The 22,670-nt window shown below is 36.5% G+C and overlaps 1 protein-coding gene across 3 annotated transcripts in view; it reads right to left on the reverse strand.

Moving 5' to 3' along the window:
* The window catches only part of CDH13 (cadherin 13), a 518,714-nt gene that overhangs the window by 152,546 nt on the left and 343,498 nt on the right, over positions 1-22,670 (reverse strand). For all 3 annotated transcript variants that reach the window (XM_075039933.1, XM_075039934.1, XM_075039932.1), the window contains exon 7: positions 5,064-5,242. In XM_075039933.1, coding sequence (XP_074896034.1) covers positions 5,064-5,242 — 179 coding nt within the window. The remainder of the gene's footprint in view (positions 1-5,063; positions 5,243-22,670) is intronic.

Consider the following 22,670-nt stretch of genomic DNA (forward strand, 5'->3'; position numbering starts at 1 on the left):
AGTTCCTATCAAAAGCAAAAGCATATTACTCCTCAAACTGTGAGAAGTAAAGTAAATATTTCACTTAAGCAACTGTGGTGGCAGCTTTCTTATAGTACTTTAGTCACATAAAATTTATACAAATCATAGAGCTGCTTTCCTGCAGAGCAGAGGAGTCTGTAACACTAGCAAAACAGCATTGTGGGTAAGCAGAAAAACTGATTACTGATCCATAAAGGAAATTTAAGAGTTGATTCTACAAGAGTACAAGCATTTTCTCCTCCTATGCACATGAGGAACATTATTTTTCTTTCACTGCAGGGAAGTGTCACTTTGAAGTGGACTTTCCATCCCCAAACCACAAAATTCAGGACATTTCCTCAAGGTTTCTTTCCTCTTTTTTTCTTCTTCTCTCTCCCCCCCCTTCCCCCCCCCCCCCTTTTTTTTTTTCTTCTCTTTTCCTGTTGTGCTCTATTTCAGGTCATTTAGACCATACACTTTGATGGAGGGCATCCTTCTCCTCTGAATTTATGAATTAAAATGTATTCTCCAATGGATAGCTGGAGGTATAATTTGCCCCCTAACACTCTTCAATCTTTATTGCTGACACATTCAAGGATGCCTAACTCCCACAAGAAAAAAAACCACATTAATCTTCAAAAATACGTCCTTACCTGCCTTCTGAAAATGAAAATGGATGTTCTTTGAGAAATTATCTGAGTTTTGCTTTAAACCCTGAGGATCACACACTTTTGGAAACAATTTTGAATCTGGAAAATTTATAAATAAAAATACACTGGTATATAAATACAAATCCTGCATAGTGCTAAGTATTTCCTTGGAGGCATGAAGCACTCAACTTCCGTCAGCAGATGTCAATAGAAATCAAAAGCACTCAGCAGCTTGCTGGATATAATCTGGGGGATTCCTACATATGCTTCTTCTGCATACTGGAGAGAATGGCTTTTTTGCTTAATGCTTTTGTAGGCAATACTATACTATGGAAGGAGCTCCAAAGCAGACACTATCACGCATCCCTGTTTAATCAAACACACATTCAATTATTACCAAATCTAAAAAAGTACAATAGCTAGGTTGGGGATCTCAAAGTGGACAGGCAACTCAAAGGAAAGACCTAAGATGACTTTTCTGTTTCTAGACAGCGCAAGAAAGAAAACAACTCTAAAGAGAGAGCCATGCCTTACACATTGCACATTCCTTCTGCTGCCTTATGCACAGAAGAGCTTTGGAATAGCCTTTGAAGGAGAGGTCACTTAACACAGCAGGGAGCATTCCCATCTCCATACTCTCAATTTAGCAAGACACCTAATAAATGCCAGTCACAGAAATTTTGAAGGCTTGTAGGAATTTAACAAATTTGTCTTCATTTTAAGCTGATCCTGTGTAGCTAAAAGAACAAGCAGACACACAATTGAGGTTCACCAGAGACAAGTTAATTCTTTCCTTTTTCCTTTCTTTTAAATTTTTTTTTTATTTTGACAGCATCTACTTAGAATTTACTTTTAATTCTAAAGTATTACCAGAAGAAAAAAAAGTTTTACTTGTTTTTCATCTCCTTAAAATTAACCTAGATGTTTACTTATGCATGCTAAGATTCTCCCACTTATATTCAATTGGATATAAAACCTGAGCTCTCTAGATGGCCAAACTTTATTTTACTTTAGGGCAAATGCCTGTATTTTGACTCTTTGCACTGAAACAAGAATTTCTGAGCCTATGCCATAGCAACTTTTCAGAAAATGCTGAAACATGGAAAAATAATACAGACTGTACAGTATGTGCAAAACCTGCCAGATGCTTTGTATCACCACGTCTCAGTATCTCCCACTGGGCAACAGCCCCAGTCTCCTGTTCCCTCTGATGCACGAACATGAAGTGATACCTAAAATTATTAAAAAAAAAAAAAAAAGACCAAACCCAAAACAATAACCCAAACTATTCATATTTTATTAATTTGTCATAAATGAAATGGAAAGTTTCCCAAAAGCATCAAGATCCAAGTAGTGGTAAAACTTACTAAAAGAGATGGAAAATATGAGTAATTTTAATCAGTGTTTTAATATGCTTTAAAAGAGTTCATATCAACCTCCGGTGCATATACATATGATTAATGAGAAATAGTTTTCTCCCTTCTCCATATCCATCCTAGAGAATTTTTACTTTAATTTAGCTTTTTAATTGGTGTCTAGGGCTAATACAGTTTTAAATAGTACACCTACAAGGAACAACTAAGAATAATCCACTTTTGACTGGTACTCCCTTTTAAGATTCAAATAGAAAATAAATAGAGCTAGCAAAAGACAGAAAAATCACAGGCAATTGACCCAAATTAAGGTAAAATCTAGGAGAAGCCGCTAGTTTGAATTGGCAGTCAGGAATAATCAGATTCACCAGGACCAAGTTGTGCACTTTCTGGAGCTGTGGAATTCCCCAGCAGAAATGTACCTTCCTCCCCGCCCCCCCATATATATACTGCGTGTACCTTCGTGAGCTACACCTGGTTACCTGCAAATACTGCTGACTCAAATGCCAGTCATCAAAACAGATCCGCTGAGTTGTTCCACATTCATTCTTTTCTCCAAGCAATGGAAAACATTACAGAAAAACTTGCTGTTCTCTATGCACCTCTACTATAATACATTCTCCACTGAGATGCCAACAATGAAGGGTAAGAACTGAGGAGCTAAAAGCATTCCTCTCTCCTGTTCACAAATACTCTTTCATGCGGTCTTTGTCCAACCACCATTCAATGCCTCTATCTACATTTTTTGTCCTCTGATGTGACACAGCTACTAGCAAGGTTTTCAGGGGAAAGATTGTTTCTTTGTCCCATGTTTCTACAATGCACTTCATAGAAGATTGTGATAAATGGCCAAAACATTTAAGATCTACAAAGGTTCACTAGAGAAAATATAATAACAATAAGGCACTAATATCAGCTGATATCCTACAGAGGAGTGGCAAACAGTACTCCCTCCTGCCCACCACCTTTCCAGCATCCTGAAAGTCATTTCTTCAAGCCTGGTGATATGCAGGTACCTTATTCCCTAAGCAGTAGCTACACAGACATTTCCTTCTCCACATGTTACTCCTGTCCCTCTCCACCCGAGGCAGACAATTCTTTTACAATAATTCAATTTCACGAGCAACATAGAAATACATAAGAGTCATTTATATAGTATCAAGATTATGTTGGGACCCAGAGTTGTTCAGAAGAGGATGATTAGGCTGCTTGTCCCCAAAAGCTGCTATTACGGTTAAAAATAGAAGTTATGCATCTTTGACCATGAATGGCTAACTCCACAGATCTAAAAAAAGGGAGGCATGAGTACCAGTTTCTAAAGAAGACATACATAAGCAGGGAGGAGGACAAGAGGCTGAACCCACCAAGATGACAGAGAGCACAACACAGAGCACCTTGTGAAGAAATGGAAAACATAGTTTTTCCCAAGCCTTTCACCTGACAAGATAATATTAGACTTGACTTTATCTGCAGATAATGCTTGTTATTAGCGTTAAAATTTTACACAGCCCTACATTTGGCTCATAAAACATACAGCATTTGCAGCAACACCAAAAATTACTTTGCAGTTTCAACAAGACTGCAGCTTGCCATGTCACCTTCAAAGTCAAGGTATTGAATCGACTATTATTAAAAATCATGAGGAATTCAGATCTTGCTTTCAGGATATACTACCCAGCCATAATACCCATTCGATTGAGACCACACTTCTTGTATGGAGATAGCATCATTATTTCATGAATCACCAGTGACCTTTGGAAGATACTAGGAAAAAGCAGGCATGTTCATTCCCTTCCATTGATTTTCTAATTTTGAGTAAATCGGTTTTATCTGGGGAATGGTTATCTATTAGGAATAAAAACACCTAAACTGACTTCAGAAAACAGTATAAAGCTTTTGAACTGAAACAATGAATTTAGAAGGGAAACTTGAGGCAAAAATGTAGTGATTATAAGAATTTTAACTTGGGCGTGATTCTGTGGCCAGCCACACAAGTATGAAAAAATTGGAATCTCTTGAAACTGAAAAGACAGAACTACAGGCCCAGACCTTAGTTTAACTGGAATATGTGTCTGGTTTACCCAGTCAATGTCTAATGTTGGAAAAGCCTGCAGAAGGACTACTCACCTAAAATGGGAAGTGGTATGGGCATAATTTTCATCTGGTTAAAATGAGAAATAATGTTCTGAATATTGAGACCACTGGCCAGTCCTGAATCTAACCAACTTAGAAGACAAGTTCAGTATATCAACACATACCTGAAACAGCCTGCAGAAAAATTACTTGGTCATCTGCAGGATGCACACAGGTCTACGTAATCGAAGAAAATGGTGATTTATAGAGTAACTGTTTAGGGTCATCATTGTATTGGTGCCCAGATCTCTCATATTCTGATAACTAAACCTTTGTCTTAACAGATTGGTTCTACTTTATTATCTTCTGAACATAAAATGATCATACCTAAGGTTACTTTGCTATCAGTTTACACTCTCATAATGTTAATGATCTATAATACACATAGATTTTGGCATTATGGTAATTCACCTTAAAACCACATGCAGTCTACCTGCCCCTTTACTATTCCTTTTTTGTATTTTCATTTTTTGCCTATGGGGTACCAAGTTAATTAGTCCAGTAAGTCCACTTAATAAAAAGAAAATTCTAGAAAATTATTTAAAGCACCAGACTGTAACAACCTCATAGCAAGGTATATGCACAATTCAGTTTGGGTTTTTTTCACTTCCAAATGGTCAGTTGGCAACTCTAAGTTGAATTCAACTTATTCCTGAGATCTTTGCTCTCACCATCTAACACTAAATATCTTGCCCAGAAATTATGTATTACTAGATTTATAAATATTGATCAGAGTATATAACTTCTTATGCCCAAATAAGAAATAAACAAAAATCTTAGAAGACTCCTCAAAGTTGAAAATCTGAATCCCCACCCCTGCAATACTCTGAACCTCTTTTTACATTACAGAAGATTATAGACACAAACACTAAAATGTCAGGCTGGCGATAGGAAAATGTTCACTTACCTCACGATCCAACAGTGTAGGTGACACCACTGTAACAATATCTCCCTTTTCTGGGTCAATATAGAACATATTTGGAGATGGTTTGGTAGGCGTCTGTTTGAGGATGTTATACCGCAGGAGAGCATTGTCTGTGCTAGAGTCGTCAGCGTCAAATGCTGTCATACGCATCACAGTCGTTCCTAAGGGAAAGGTGGACAGACAACAGAATGCAGTTAGCAAGAACGTGTAAAATTATGCTGCCTTCACACGTGAGAACCAGGTGGGTACAATACATAATTATCTCATCAAGACCGCTAAGTAGTTTCACCTGATACTTGGTTTGTACTTGTATTTGCATTATTTTTACTTGCTACTGAGCCAAAAACAAAAGACTAGTGTATCTGGTTTGCAGCAGACATACGACTCTAGCATAAGTTTCCCGTATTTGAATGCTTTGTTCCCATCCATATTAATTACATTTCACTAAATGAACTACGCAGGTATCTTTTTCACTTTAAATTCTACAGGTAGAAAGTCTTCAGGATATTATCATGAACATGACAATTCTGAAATAAAAGAAAGATCTCTATTTTCACTTTAAAGTCTTGCACAGTTTCAGAGTTGGTTAGACATTATAATTTCTGTCAATAAGAAATTTTGTAATGATTAAAGCCTACATTATTCTAGTGTCAATTTGTACAAATTTATGGGCTTATTACATCAGCCTCAATTAAAAAAAAACAACAACACACTCCATTGCCAGGCTATCCTTTGAGCGATGAAGGTTTTTTTAACATGAAAATCCTACAGCATACAGTTCTGCTAGAGAGTGCAATAAGGTAAACACTTTTGACTGCACAGATTCCTAAAGGATGTACAGAGGAAAAACCTCACTCCTCTTTTACCTCACACTTAATACAGGGAGGACCGAGATGCTGCTAATTCTCTACTTAGCTAGTGGAACACATACTCCTGCAGCACAGGATCCAGTCTTTTCCTCTCCCTTAGATGGGCACACCAGAGGCTGACATAGCCTACAAAATTCTGTCATAGCATTTTTATTTGCTTTGTACGGTACATTGAGAACTCAAGAAAGGAAGTAATACGGCACCTGGGCTGAACCGTGAGATATTCAGCACTAGACCATTACAGTTCCTTAGTCAGTTCATTTATGGGTATAAATGTAAGCATTATTTTTTAAAAAATCTACTAAAAATAATACCACAGAAAACTAAAGTATTTCTGGTAATATTGACCTGAAGAAAGAATAAAATCCTACCAAATAACAAGTCATGATCAAATCAACAAACTAGTTTCAATGGTGGATCAAAGTTAAGTAACAAATTAAAGCAAAGGATATTAGCAAACTTTATACAAATAAGAAATCTAGGAAGGTATCCATTCTTTTGCCTAAACAATCCCAACTAAAACAATTTATCGGATTCCATCAATTATCAATTCTATACTTTACATTACGTAGCTTAGCACTGAAACCATATTATCTAATGCATGAATCACAATGTCAAAGTTAGTTATAATTCTTTGTTAGAGATTAATTCTTATGTGGTGGCTAACCCTTTCTTTTCCCCCCATAGGCTTTCAGTGGGCAAGTATTATTTTCAAATATGATAATAAAAAATATTTCAAATACAACATTTTCATTTCTTAACAGGTCTGTAGGACCGAATGATCTGTTCTTAGCATCCACACAGCCTTTCGTGGCAAAATAACTATAAGTGATTGAAACCTGGTACAGACAAGGCCTAAAACATTGCATTGGAAGTGCCTGAAGAACAGAAATACCTATCATTGATGTACAATGATAAACAGAGAGTTTATATTCTTTGTGAAGGTCTTGAAGCGCAGCTCACTTAAAACATAAATAAAAACGAAATATTGTGGTAAAAGTAAAAACAAACCCAGCTTCATTTATAGCTTGACATAACAACTGCCTGGTTCACTGTTAAACAAACAGAACTGGCTTGTTTAGATATGTTTCTTTTTTTCTTTTGCTGTACTTCCCAGACTACAAAGTATTGCCTCTTGTTGTGGTGACCTTGAATATAAGCTCTCAAAGGTTTTGCTTCATTGATACTTCAGGCAGAGTGACCCCCATGAGAAAAATAACAGAGATCTGACAGCATGTTGGTTTTATTCACCAGTGATTAAAGGTCAGACAGCTCAAGAAGAAGCTTACCACTGGATATCATGCCATGTTTTCCAATACTACACGATGATGCTAGCCCTGATATTTTCACCTACTTTGTTTGGGACTTTGTCAGGAGAAAAAAGAAAAAAAGAGCAGCTTTCTGTTTTGAAGAATGAAGATTCACCCTCTTTTCACAAGTACAACACATTGTGCTATTTTTTAGATGTTTATCGTCGTTCAAGAATATTATTTATAATCATGTTAGATAACGTGTTTCATTAAGGTCTCCTAAGTCACAAGATTTCAGTGAAATAAGTAAGAATTAAGGCAAATCTTCAAGGGATCATACAGAGTGCCCAAGTACAAGTGAAATCCAATGGGTTTTGGTACACAACTCTTGCCTGAAGAATGCAATTTAATAAGATTCTATACTCAAGTACATTATACTATGTTTTAATGAATATACTGTTGTTACCATTATTCATCTATTAGAGGAATTGATGCTCAGCAGAGATTTAGAAACTGATTAAAACATATACTCAGGTAGAAATCCTATTTATACAGTTGTCCTAGACAGTTCTACTCTCATATTTCTGATGATAAGAATGTGGAAGGCACTTGTAGATTTTAAGATCTGATGTAAATCCCCAAATCTCTAGTTACTCTGGCATAAAACTGGCTTAATACAATGGCTGAATCTGATTCTGATTTGCCAGCTGCAGTTTTTTAACCTTTCAACTCACTGGACATTATCTTGTTCTGTGCAATCATTCCTCTGGTGCATAAAGATAAGAAATTCCAGCAACTCAGAAGAGCAGAGTTTTACATTCATTTTGCATAGAGATGCTAGCTCCAGGAGGAAAACTGTAGACAATTAGATCCATTTTTTCCCTATGTTGCTTCTGTCAAAAGTTTTGAGATACTGGTTTCTCAGTACCATCAAAGTGGCATTTACGTTTAAGTAAAAGTTATTCTATTCTCACAAGTTCACGTAACAGATGTAAAAATGCACATAAAATTTGGGGTTGTCTTTAGATATCATTATGCATTAGTACAGTCTATATACGGTTGTACCTGTTTCCTGTTCATGAACATCAACACAGAAAACTACGCCTCTTCAAGCATCACCTATATGCTTGCATCACTACAACAACCAGAGGAGCTGCTGAATGCTGCAGCTGAAAAGAAGCCCTTGCACTGGTTTGAAAGTTGGTGCCAGGCTTCTGCAGCCGTGCTGAGAATGGCTTGTCCTCAGAAAGATACCCTTTACGCTCTTGTGCTCACAAGCAGGGTTAAAAACTAACCATAGTTCAATGCTGTGCATTCATTTCGAAGCACAGTGGTACCTACTCTATATTCTATTCCATTAAAACAAAACAAACAAAACCCGCCACATACGCAAAAAGCTAGAATGGGCTAGCATTTGTGGGTGATGCCTCAAAAATCGCAACAGCTTTAAACCAGCAGCTAAAATAGATTCCAAGGACCTTTTGGAGAAGTCCTATAGCTATATTTCCAGGGAAGAAATTTCCTATCCTAGTTGAGGTGTTCACAGAGAGAACACACATGACCACAGGTTTGGGATTGGACCACCACAAAAGATGAATTTTATAGAGATCTCCTTCCTAAAAATACAGTGACACAATTTTATTTTAAAAGGCTCTACAGCATACATCCAGTCCAAAAAGAGTTTAATTCAAGATGCACACTTCCTCAGTATTACTCCTTCATCATAAAGTTTTATTCTTCATAAAAGATTCATTTCCCCAGACCCATAAACTGACTACTTCTAATTCAGTGTCATTTTATAAATACTTCCATTCCTGGCGTCAATCAAATGCAGCTGGCTTTCAAACCACAAAACAACAGCTTGCTACATTATCATGTTAAACAATATATATTAACTTATCAAGCTGAGGAAGAAATGTCTGCAAAATCAGCAACTTTATAGTTCTGCCGATGATGCACAGATACTCATTGAGGCAGTCTCTCTCAGTAAAGGTATAGTTATGCCTTGATGTATTTCAATATTCATGGTTTATTTGTCACACCTCTGGGCAGTTTCACTATTACCGTAATCACTCAAAACCTCTACTTGCACCTCGCAGAGTTCCTCATTGATCAGACATATATCCTGCTAGCCAGGTCATTGCTCCAGAGGCTGCAGCTATCAATCTGTTGATTGCCCATTTGGCTTTAAGTTGGCTTGAAAATATTGGCAAAAAACTCCCCTTAGGCATTAAGAAATAAAACACAATGCTTGCACAATTTTGTGGTGATTGGAGCAGATGGTTTCTTGGGAAAAAGCTATTTGGCATTTTGTTATTTACTTCTTAATAACCTTTCTATTTCCTTCCTTCTTTGTTTTCCTTTTTTTTTTTTTTTTTTGGTGCCTTTTTCTCTGTCAAGATGCCAAGAGAACATCGGGAACAGTTCAGCTGATGGATGAGATTACTACTAATTCCCTATCCCTTCTATTTATTTATTTATTTATTGTATTCAGGTGCCAGGTTTACAAAAAAGGACTGGAATATAATGGAAGTGAGGCCTACTTACAGCTTGATGAAATATGAACAATTGTCTTAAGCCTGCAGCCTTAAAAGACAACTCTGATTTTGAATACTAACATTAAAATATTATCCCAGTTTAAGGACTGAACAGTTTTAACTTTGAGAGCTACAGTTATCAGAAACTTCACAGTGGAGTTTTCTCATGTTATTTTCACTCTTTTTGTGAGTCTCCGCTGTACGTTGAGCATGTTAAATGTTTTCTACCTGTGCTATAGAAAGGGAAGGGTCTCCTTGCCTAATTAACATGACTATATTGCTGAGTTTTATTTCCAGCTTCTCAAGTTTAGATGTACCTCCGTACACTGATAATAATCAGTTGCACAAAATGGTATACTTTCAAAAAGTAAAGCTATTTTAACCCAAGAAGGAGAACAAAAAAGAAAAATGGAATAAAAAAGTCATGAGGGTTACCTATATCTCTAGAGCACATTACATTTATTACTACAGAAAAAAAAAGACACCAACTTCCAGAAAACGGAGCAAAGGAGGATACCCTCCTGACTACTATAATCATCATAACTAATTACATGTTTGACTGTCTTTTTGTACTTTAAAGACAATAAGCCCCAGGGAAGCAAAACAAATATAAAAAGAAAGGTCTATTATGGTTCCAATCAAGTGCATTTGAATTGCAACTACAGTTATTAACTTATGTGTGTTATTAAAAACTTGAAGGCCTTGCTCAATAGAGAAGACATTTAGTAAGAATTAATGAGTTCAGGCTTTGAGTATGTCTTATATTTGTATAGGGCAATAATTTTCTACCCTGCAGGACTTTTTCACATTGTCTCTTTAGATGTCTGGCAAATTCAGGACATGTGTATACTTTTTAAGCTAGAGTTTAGATGGCATCACTGATGAGTATACTGGGCATGCCAACATATTGCAGTCAGCAGGAGTGGAGAGATGCACTGCTGAACTATCAATTGTGGAATGAATAATAAACAAACCTCTATTGATACACAAAAGAAACTTCAGTAATGTTAAGCAGAGATGAAGAACTATTAAGAATTGCTACTATCTATAGAGACTTAACGCAGTCAGAAAGCATATAAATTGAGTAAGAAATAATAGGACACTCCTAGTTGACTATTATGACAAAACAGTAAAGATGTATGGGCAGGTTAACCTTTAGCACTATTAGTATTTAACCTTTTTTCTCATGAGTAACACAGCTGTTTTGGTAAAATAAATTATTCACTCCTGGGATATTTTGAGAATGAGTTATATACAGTACTGTCCCTAGCCATACTCATGTTGGGTAGCGTGTCACATGACTGAAACCAATGTTGAGTTTTGAGGTATCTGCTGTTCCAGGTGAGACCTTGATAAATGAAATGTCAGTAAATGAACTTGCATTAGTTGAAGTTAAGCAGCATGGATGCTACTTTTGTATATTGTGCTTTGTCTCTAGTGCCATGAATGGTTCTTTCTTTAGGGTAAAATTGTTGGGTGAAAACACTGAAAATTGTTAGCCCCACCGAGGATTCCCAAATCATGCATATATTATCAGTACATACCAGGTTATGGGATTTTGTAGTAGCATATGTAATACTGAAACTTATGCTCTACTTTGTGCAGATACAAGAAATTATAAAGCATATAAGAGCAGCATTATTTATCCTTTCATAATACTAAAATCCCCATCACGGATCTTGTGTTGTACAAAATATGACGCTCGTGGTCCCCGATTGGGATAACTTACATTTTAGACACTGTGCAGCCTTCCCTCACAAAAAAAATTGCTTGTAGTCTTTGCATTTGTCTGACAGACTACAGATAGCATGAAATAGGCCATTCCATGAGGAGTAAAATCAATGAAGTCTCATTTCCTATCTCGTATTGTCCAAAGGTTCATCTCCTGGATGGATAAGATGATGTCTTAGAGGGGCTAAAGTCAGTCATTCCCTTAGCAAGACCATTAAAAGGATCTTTTTTGCCTGTTTTGTTTTCATGAGACTTATATGAATTTAAGATACTCCTTCAGACAACTTTATCCCTATGAGAAAATTGGTGGAAACTGAGTGATGAGTTCAAAAGTTTTGAGGGACTGACTGCCAGAAAGACGGGTAGAAACACATGATAAAAGCTAACTTATTCAGATGGCTTCTTATTTTTATGTGCCAGTTTCTTTTTATCATGTATCTATATTCAAACTCAAAACCAAAAACTATTCCCAAGCAGTCAGTCTATCAATGGAAAGCAATAGGCTGGTTTTTCTCTATGCCAAGTGTACTACTTATTAAGATTTCCCCTCATCTGAACATATACAGGTATAGAACCAACAACAGAAACCTTGATATGCAATGACATAGCTATTAAAGGCTTTTATGTAAGAGGAACAGGGCTGGTTGGTGGAAATGTTCTCCTCTATTTCAGAGTACATGTCAAACTCCTCAACTTTTAAAAAGATATTAACTTCTCACATTCACATTTCACAGGGTTCCTGAGAAAGAAAGTGCTGTGATGTGTTCCTGAACCAAGTTTGCCCTTTCTTAAATGTGAAACCAAACCTCCAGATAACAGGAACAAGGAAAATAGGAGAGGAATAGTGACTCCTCTGCTGCTGTTAGAAGCTCCTCACCAAATTCTACCTATGACAACTCCATCTTCCCTTAAACAGTTCCCCCAGTGCTACTCAACATCATTGTTACCCCTTCAGGAAAGAAGTCTTCCTCATTCAGACATGGGTAAGTCATCACACTTTCTGTGTTCACTTACAGCCTCTTCAGAGGGACTGGGAATTACAAATTTATTGAAAGATGACTTAGAACAATAGAGCTGTAGATGAAAAAAAAAAATGTCCTTCCTCCGGATATGAACAGGCTGCAGATTTAAGCAAACCAGCAAAGATTTTTTTCTTAACTAGGATTCTGCTTAAGTTCTGGATCTGTGGTAAAAAAGTTGTGCTCTCATGTCTGCTTCCCTTTTGACCAGTGAAGTCTATTAAGAAAAGGCATGAATTACTTCTTGGATCATGACCATAAGCTATAAAAAGTCCCACTGTTCTAATATTCTAACTGCCAATTCATAACATAATCTTATATGTCAGATAACATAATTCATAAAGCAATATATAACACATTGTCTTGAAGTAAATGGTTTAATGTAAATGATGATATGCATTGAACACCGCACAGCAGGCGAATATGACAGAACAGTGATTTATGTGTGAAAGAACAGCTATTCAACATACAAAGAGTAAGATTCAGCCCTAGGCACACTCAGAAAACACAGAGGCCCCACATTCTCTCTGGAGTTTGGCTAGCACTAGAAGTCAATCAGAAAAATTACAGGAAATAAAGACTAGATGAGACATTAAAACATTGTTAAATTCACCTCCCTAAAAACAATGCAGAACCATTCTTGAAAAGATACAGAACACTAGCTGCTTTTCTGAAAACCTAAGTGGAGAAATTTCCACAATCCCTATATAACTTACCACCATGACAAGTACATTTGGCAAACACCTTCCAGAAAGCTCGCTCAAATCCTGAGAAGAGATAGGTCAATGCCTAAAATAGCCAGGTAAACTCTAGACCATCACTGCACCAGTGGAGATGGAGGATGCTAAACTCTTTCCTCACCTTTTATAAAACTACCAGAGGTAAAAAGTCCAAGACTTAACACCTCTTGGCTAGTGGGACTTGCTCATTTGCTCAGCCCTTTGATCTGAGCCGTTTGACAGCTGAAACATTTTGTCAGAGATGCTTACAACTCACATGATTCACCATGCTGTTTTCCCAGTTCCCATGTAAAATTGGAATTGCCTGCAATCATTCAAATTTGATTTCAGACGTATACAAGCTGTTTAAATGCAGATGCAAACTTTATAGTCAAGAACAGCCAAGCAGAGAGCTTACTAAAAATATACATTCTGCACTTATCTCTGTTTTATAATCCAAATGTTTTCTTTTAGCTTTTCTCTACCTTTTCTTTAATAGTTTCCCATTCTTCTACTCTTCCCTGTTTATCTGGCCACAGCAATACAAATTGCTAATAGACAGCAATTTTTAAAGTAATACGAGTATATAAAGCCTGATGTAAATTTCATATCCAGAAATACCCATGAGAAATTACCTTTTGAATGTGGTAGAAAGCTTCCCCTAAACCTCAAGACAGAAGATAAACCAGACAAAATTAGATTAATCATTTAACTTTCTCCCCCCAAAAAAGAAGTTAATATCCAGATTCTCCTAGCCTCTAAGCAGGGAGGCATTCTCAATCAAGATAAATGAAGAAAAGAAAATAGATGTTTCAGAGACTTCACTTAGGTTAGTAAAAAAGGATTGTCAATTATTTGCATTCTGAACGTCTGGGAGAGAACTGGCCATCTTTCACTTCAAAGCCACTTTCACCTTGTCTCCATCCAGCCCTGTCAAGAAGAGTTAGTATTCTGAATATTTACAGGAACAGCAACAAGAACAAGTATAGACTCTTCTCTTAGCCCTTATTAAACAAAACATAGCTGGGAACCAAGTCCACATTCAGCTATCCATCAAGCCATGAAAGCCTCTGAATTTGGAGACCTGGCAGCACTTACCAGCCCTTGGACCCAGGTAAATATCCTGGCCGTATTCTAGCCCACAACTCTTTCACAGCACCATTGCCCTTTGGAAGGGAAACTTGGGTGCAGTGGTAGAGAGGAAGCAGCAGTGTGTTTTAAGTGGTCCACCAGTATGGACTACTGGAGACCCTGGAATGTGAGGGCATACCTTAGCTGAGAAAGAATCAAGGTAGCACTTCGGACTGCCTTTTTTTTTTTTTTTTTTTAAATGTAGAAATCCCATGCCAATAACATCTCCAACATAGAGATGTTTGTCAGTCATATTGTCTTTTTAAGCTAGGACTGTCTGTAAGACAGGAGCGAAACTAGTTAAATAAAATTCATGGAAATGAAAGACATCAATGCCAAATGTAGGTTTTAAATCAGTGGTATATTAAAATCTAATAACACTTTGAGAATGAAAAGGAAATGAGAAGAATATTTTTCCTTTCACTCCAACAACAAATTATTTCAAAATGAAAAAAAAAAAAAGCAATGTAATGTATTGACAGTAAGTGTCTATTTTTTAAAACACCGTAAAAATACAGTCTGTGTGGAATGGGTAATAAAAAACCCAAGCTCTGTGTGCTTACTCTGCATTAGGACCTGTTCAAGAACAACAACAAAATGCAGAGAATTTTCTAAGAAGGTAATGTTTTTAAAGGTTTCAATAGTCTTTTTATCAGGGCCACACTTCATAGATGGAAGATCTCATTCTTTAAATTACCTACTTTTGAAAAAGAATTGACTGGCTTCTTAAAAATATCTTATAAGAAAGGCAGCAATTATACTCCCCTGTTGCAGCAGGCCTTAATCAAAAACACGTCATTACAGAAATTACTTTAGACTATTCTTCTATGTCCAAGCAGGGTACACTGGCATATTTCCTGATTAAAAGGTAATAATATTACATTTTAATAAGATCTCTTAGTGCAAGCTCAATCTTCCCTGATTGGAAATGCTTTTTGAGACAGTGGGCCAGAATTTCTGTTGATCTAAATCAGCACAGCACTACTAAAGCAAAGATTTATATTAGGTGAGGCTATGGAATACAGGAATGACCTTGAAGGCCTATATTAGGTATACACAGCATTATGTTGCCTTTATTCCCTTTTTACCTTCCTAATTTCTCACTTCAGTATATGTGAAATGAAAGAGAAAAGCAAAACAATGATCTGTGCGTTTTTTGTGCCTCTTCTGTATTAGAACCTTTTCCTTGTTGCTACCAGCAACTTATATAAGTATCAATTTTTTCATATGGATATAGGATAACGACAATATACACTGTATCAGTAACTGCACCTTACAAGCCCTCATCTTTATTCTGTGCCTCTTTAAGTAATATGAACTGGTTGTGCATAAATCTCACGTTACAAAGTGGGGATATAATTGAAACACCGATCCTTGTTATCCATGATTCTGTCACTGTGATTCTCATCATCTACATCAAAATTAATCCATAGAAGCCAAGGGTGCTTCAATATTATAAAAGTAGCGCTAATGAAAGAAGAATCAGACCTCATAATGAGGAGTTAAATCTTCTTACATAGTTTCTAGCTTCATCTGTAGGAACCAGAGCACACACTTATCCTAATGTATCATTTCATCTTTGTATTGATTTCATAGTCAAGTCCTAGCCATTTGATCTATTAAACATCTGAAAGTTTTTATCTGAGGGATAAGTGTTTCCATCTTAATACAGGATCTTTTTAGGTGAGTTTTGTTTTTCTTTCCTCCCTCCTGCAGATGAACTGCTGGATAAATTATTTGGTTGGTCTCCCAGCATCTGCTCTGTTGAAGTCATTAAAATTCATCCTGCCCAGACTATATTTCATAATGAACTTCTTCACTGCTAGACCCAATAAATGAATTAGGCAACTACTGCCTGTTCTTCGTCCAGAGAACGGCATTAAGTCCATTGCACTTTTCTAGATAAATCACATCAAAGATGCAGTAATTCCTGTTAAAACTACAAAGAGAAGTGGAACATTTGATTGTAAGGTCTCAAACTTAGTCTTGAACAAATCCTTATAGATGGTCACAAGGCATGTCTTGGGAAGATACCCTTTCCCTCCAAAAGGATTCATTCTTCCCCCATACATTCCTCTGAACCAAGTTTAATAGCTTCCCACAGTAAAGGAGACCACAGTGAGGAAGGATAAACACAATCGGTTATTCTGGAAACCTACACTTTGAATTGGTTAGCCTTTAAATCAAGTCCATAGCCTGAACACATTCCCTAGTAGCATTCTAGAATAATAAAAGATGTAACAGTTTTCAGCCATTTCCCCATCTTGAGATTGAAATATCTGCATAGAGAAATCTTTGCAGCCCTACTCAAAATCTTTTTTTTTGGTTAAATTATATTTTAAAGCCACTGATACCTGAATTTAATAAATGATTCAGGTGCTGAAAGAGTATGCTTTATGATTTTAAAGCAGGTCTTTGAAACTATCTTATAAATCACAGGTTTCAAAAACTCTATCCGTATATGTAACAAGAATACAGTTTAGAGTGTGTGGTATACATTTTCAGTAGGGCCCTTGATATTCTTTCCTGAATTAAGTCATTAATTAAGTCACTAAGTTCAGCAAGCTTGGGGTTAGACAGTGTGATTAATTTTACTCAGTTACAAGCATTTTAGGCTCAGATATCTAGTCTTTTAAGTTTCTTACTAGTCACTGGGAAGGGACTGGCAATTTTGGATGCACTTCATCCCATTCTAAGCTAAATATTTAAGAAAGGTGAGATGAAACATCTTTAGAAGTGATTCATTCCGGAGGAAATCTAACTCAGAAAAGATATCAAACTCCCAGGTGCTTAAAATAGGTGATACCACTCCTATAATTCTGCCCATCTGTACAGACGTGGAAAAGAGGGTTAGGTTAAAAAGCTTCTCCTGTGCTTTTGTTCTAGTATCACACGCTCCAAAAGACTTTCTCTTTTCTGCTTCATGACTACTTACAGCTGAAGGGAAAGCACGCTTGTGGGAAGTGCATTAGAAGCCTGCCCCAGCTCTGTGCTGGACAGCTTTACAGTCTGCACTGACACTTGACCCTTGAAAAGTGGAGGTCTGCAAGGATTAACAGCAGGCCATGATATCACTGTTCTTACTCTCTTAGAATTAATGCATCATGTTAGGAAAGGACCTTAAGCAGCAAATCAAGTTGTTTTAACTTTGTGTGTAATTGATTTAATATTGAAAGGGCTACATTATGTCCCTGCAGAGAAAATATGGGTATGGAAAAGGCTCTGTATGTCATAAAACATCTAAATATTGACTGTGGAACTCCTTAATGTAAAATTAATAATTAAGCACAGAACAGCTCACGATAGATCACTGTCAGCAGTTGGAAACTTAGAGATCATAAAGATTTGTAGAGCTGTGTGCAAATATAGTGTCATTAAGTCACGGGCGTGTTCAAGTATATTTATACACAGGCATATATTCTTTCTTAGGCCCAAAGAAAACAAGCATCAGTCGGTGCTATATTGTGTCAAGAAGGAAGACCCAGATTTTAAATGGTAATGCACTTCTACCTTTCCACCAAGTACTTCTACACAGCCCTCAACTTGAACACACTTAAAATTCAAGAAGGTCACATGGCTTGCAGTGAACTGATTTCAACTACTAAAACCTCCTAATTCACTGAGCCCTTTTCCCTTAACGTCTCTCCATCACGTCTGGGTTAGCTGAGGCCAAAAGTGGGTTTGTTCCTCCACTCTCCAAGCTGGCTGGCAGGGATCTAAATAAAGTCCAGAAGCTGTAAACCATATCTGAAGAGTGCTGATAGGTTCTCATTCTGCCATGGCTTTCGTTGCTCTCTGGTTTTGAAGCTGAGCTTCTCGTCTTACAGAGAACTTCATACGAACCGGGCAACGTGGTCTTTGGTGTGGAGGTGGCTCAAGTGTGGGGCAGCTTGGAGTGCAAATGGATGAAGCTGTATCTGTCTTTGGGTATCCATTTTGACTATTTTTTTCTTATTTTCCCATACTGTGGTCCTTTCTGGGCTGAAGGCCACCAGAAATGGGCATAGCATTATACAGCCAACTAGTTCAGTCACCTCTGTACCCGTTCTTGCACAAAGTAGAAGATCATTTTCTGTCCCCAAAAAACCATCTGATTTCAGTTAGGACAATTTTTGTAGGCAAGGATATCAAATATCCACTAGTAGTTCAGTCCTATTGTATTCAATGGCATACATCAGATGTATAAAGAATAACAACTTTTTACTTTTCAAATTCAGGACTTCAATGAAATACTGCCTCTTGGGGTAAAGGTGGGTCTGGCCTTTGTAAAGGATGTATTGAATGGAGCCATAACAGGTGAATGTCCATTCCACCCACCTTCTTTCCTTTTTAGAAGTAAATGAAAAAACAAATGGGACCTGGGAGCAGACAGAATTGGCCCTGTCTTGGGTTCCCTGTTGACTTTCGCCCTCACAATTTCCAGTGTTGAAAATGTCAATAGCAATATACCACCATGTTTAAAGGCAATCTATAAATACAGTTTGTCAAATACATGCATAAATCTTCGCCCTGCTTCAGCTCTTTTACAATTTTGAGTGGACCCCTGGTGCAAGATATATGGAAGAATGACAATTCCAAAAAATATCAACCTTCAGGATACAACCTCTAAGCGTTTGAGTGGATTTCTTCCATGGAAAACTTTAGTCAGAAAAAACAAATAAGAAATATTTTATTTTATACTCCTTTTTCTCCTGTGATTTATTCATTTGTTTTTCCACTAACTTATATGAAATCCTACTCTATGGCTGTGAGCTGTAAATCTCCCTGCTAGTCAACAAAGTCAAGGTCAGTACTGAGTCATAGTTTTTGTCTCCATGGTGTCTGCTAATATCTTTCCCTGACACTACCATACGCTTCACAATTGGATGAGATCATCAGTATGTTATTACACATGATATTTATATAAACTCAAGGGAAGAGGACCACAGAGTCCCTACTACAGCTATACTGTAAATTCCTTGACTTTTGGCAAGACCAGTGACTTCCAACGCCCCCCCAAAAAAATTAACACCTGCTAAAGAAAAAAAACAAAACAAAACAAACCTGAAACCAAAAACACAACAACAAAAAAAAACCCCCAAACTTATCAACTTTGATGTCTTTAAATTATAATTATTTTATGTCTGTTTATCTACAGAAAAATACCTATGACAGTTATAAGTGAGCCACAATGATTTTTATCTATGGATTACATGTCAAATTTGAAAAACTGTAGCTTAAATCATACATTCATGACAGATCTTGAAAGTCTAAGAGGAGATAGCTATTCCAATGAAATGTACCAATATCAAATGAAGTTATTCTGTATTTTTCTTACATTACCAGAAACATGCATTAGATAGCTGCAGACTCTTTTGTTCAGGGAATTCACTTAGCTTTTTATTCAAATGCACTACTTTAAAGAGAGAACAGTGTGTAATTTCATTCACTTGCATGCCACTTATGAAATAACCCATTGATACTAATCCCAGCAGCATTCTGTTAAGCATATTGTACTTTCTATGCCTATAACAACCAGAACTGATAATGATCTTCTTTGCACTAAATATATCTGTTGACACAGTGCAACTAAGAATTAAACCAAATGGGTAATTTGCTAAAGCAAATAGAAGGCAGCGTATTTTACAAGTTTCCAAGTTACATGGTAATGACGCAGAATACCAACAAAAGTTTAAAAAATAAAGAACAGTTATGTATACCCATGCAAGCATTGACTTTTAAAGGTACACAACTGATGACAAATTGGTTATGTTGTCAAAAGCACAGAAATACAGGTGCTAATACCTCAGCTTTTTGCATGGTGCTAAGAGTGTAATGTTCTCAAAGAAATTTAGCTCTGAAAATATCAGACATGTGATTTCTTCCATATATATTTTCTGAATTCTTCAGACTATTCCTGGTTAATAAAACTCCATTTATATTAAAATATACATAAATACTTGCCCCAAATAGAATATATTTAATAATACATATTAAGACTTTGTAGAGTAACACTTACTTCTCTATATTGAATACCAGGGATATTTTCTGTCCTTGAAGCGATCGTTGTTTGAGTCTAAGTTTCACTTGAAACTTCTAGATGCATTCAGATCTCTTGTTAAAAAAATCCCAGAATGAAAAATCTCCTCTAATGTTCCACATAGTTTTTGCATTTAATAAATAAGCAACTTGTGCATTACGTTACTGCCTTCATAGAATGCCATTCTTTCAGTTTCATGTGCCGTGAAACATTGTAGTCTACTAACCAGTGTTTTATTTGCTGGAATCAAAAACAGCAGCAAAAAATAAAATGGGAGTCTATACACTTCCTTCAGTGAAAGTGGAGGCTCCCAGAAACTGGTCCTATGCAAACTGCACTGTAGGCTGATTTCCTTCCACTTAGCTCCAACTTTGTCATGAATTGTTAAGTGTCCTTTAGACTTTCAGTTCATGAAGAAAGCTGCTTTTGTTCATGAAAAGTGACAATTAAAAAATGGTTATTTTGCTGGCAAGCAATAATGCTAGAGGATTTCTATCATTTACACTGACGCCTTGCATACAAAGATAACACAAAGCAGTTGCTAGCTGAATAACTAAGCCGCCTATATCTGACTGGAATAGGTTCATCCTGGTGTGTGGTTCACACAGTCTGAGCCCAAATTCTCTTTTTCCCCCTACCCTTGGCTGGGAATCTGCTGGTGGTAGTGGGGCAGGAAATAAGATAGTTTTGTTAGAAGCAACATTCACACCTGGGTTCTGTACTAAATAAAATGAAAAGTGCTGCCATTCTCTGTTTAGACTTTGTCCATAAATCAATTCTTTCTATTGCAAAATTAGTAGGTAGCAGAAGCTGCAGAAAAGCGCTGCTGAAGTTTTTATTCCAATTTAGCACTCTTAGCAGCAGTTCATAATATCATTCAGTTGTATCCCACTTGCAAAATGACCCAGTTACACTCATTTCAGAGGGGTTTTATCACATTTACCTGTAGAAAATAAATTGATAAATGTTCTGTTGGCATATCAGTTATGGAATCTGCTGCGTATACTACTTGAGCTCCACATATAGCCACTTCCTGCTGCTTTCAAAACAATAATATTCCTGTGTACAGGACAAAAGTTATATCATGAATAATTCAATGTAATTGAATGTACTCTTACAGTTTGTTTCAAAAAATCTTCTCTATAAACTAATGCTTTGTTCACCAATTGCCAAGGTCTGGGCACTGGAAAAAAATGCCCCTGAGCTGTTCTATGCAGGACATCAAGAAGGCATCGCTACTTCGGGATTTGAATGGAAAAGCTATAAAGTGGCAGTGGTACAGTAGTTGGAAGGCAATTAGCAAGAAGTAGTTAAAATTTTTCTTTCGCTATTTGTGTGCATGTTTCTAAAGCAGTGAGATCTATGTATAAATCTACAAATTAGATTATAAATTAAGCATGCTACAGATGTTTATAAACCATAATTAAAATCAACCCACTGACCCTCAATTAAACATTTATGAAAGATTTATTCAAAACTGGTTAACCATTTATAAGGCATTTCTATAGAAACAGAGTATAAGTGATGACTTTCAATTTTCCAGGCAAACTTTACAAAGTACTTTCATTTTATCTTCTGTCCTAGTTACTGCATGTGGAGACACCGCAATTCTGGATATGTGGTAATTTCTTGCAAGTTTGGACTTTGCGATATTGGAATGACACTATGAATAATAGCACAGGAGCATTACAGGCTCATAAAAGCAAATGAATGCTTTAAGAACTGACAGTACATATATTTTTAAAACTGCAATCTGTTTAAATGTACTGCTCTGAAGCAAAGATGTATTTTAATATATGTATAATTATAACTGCCTGTGTGTTTTTGTTTGACATAGTTTCATTTTGAATAGTACTATTTAAATATGTAAGGTAGCTAATTTTATCTATTATATACACACATATACTCAGTATCACATATACACAATAGATGTATAGATATAGGAAAAAGTAATAAATAGACTTTAATGAAGTTCCTTTTAGTTTATATCAGTGCAAATGAATTTCAAACTTGGTTTCTTTTAATTGATGTTTTCATCTGCTGAATTATCCACGTTGATTTGGCTTGACTCAAATAACAAAAGAACCCCTCATGAAATAAGAAGCCTAGCGTCATCTCTTAGCTGCTGTAGCCAATGGCCCTCCCGTATACTTTGCTTCCTGCGCATCTCTAAGCTGCTCAGCAGCTAACTCATCCCAGAAACTCATAGAGCCCCACAGCAGAATGTACCTCCCCAGTGCTCATTCTTCCTACAAAGTGCAATATGCTTCCTTTGCTGTTCTTTACACTTCAGACACTCATTTATTTAGTATTC

The sequence above is a fragment of the Buteo buteo genome, chromosome 11 (assembly GCF_964188355.1).
Source record: "Buteo buteo chromosome 11, bButBut1.hap1.1, whole genome shotgun sequence".
NCBI classification, from domain to species: Eukaryota; Metazoa; Chordata; class Aves; order Accipitriformes; family Accipitridae; genus Buteo; species Buteo buteo.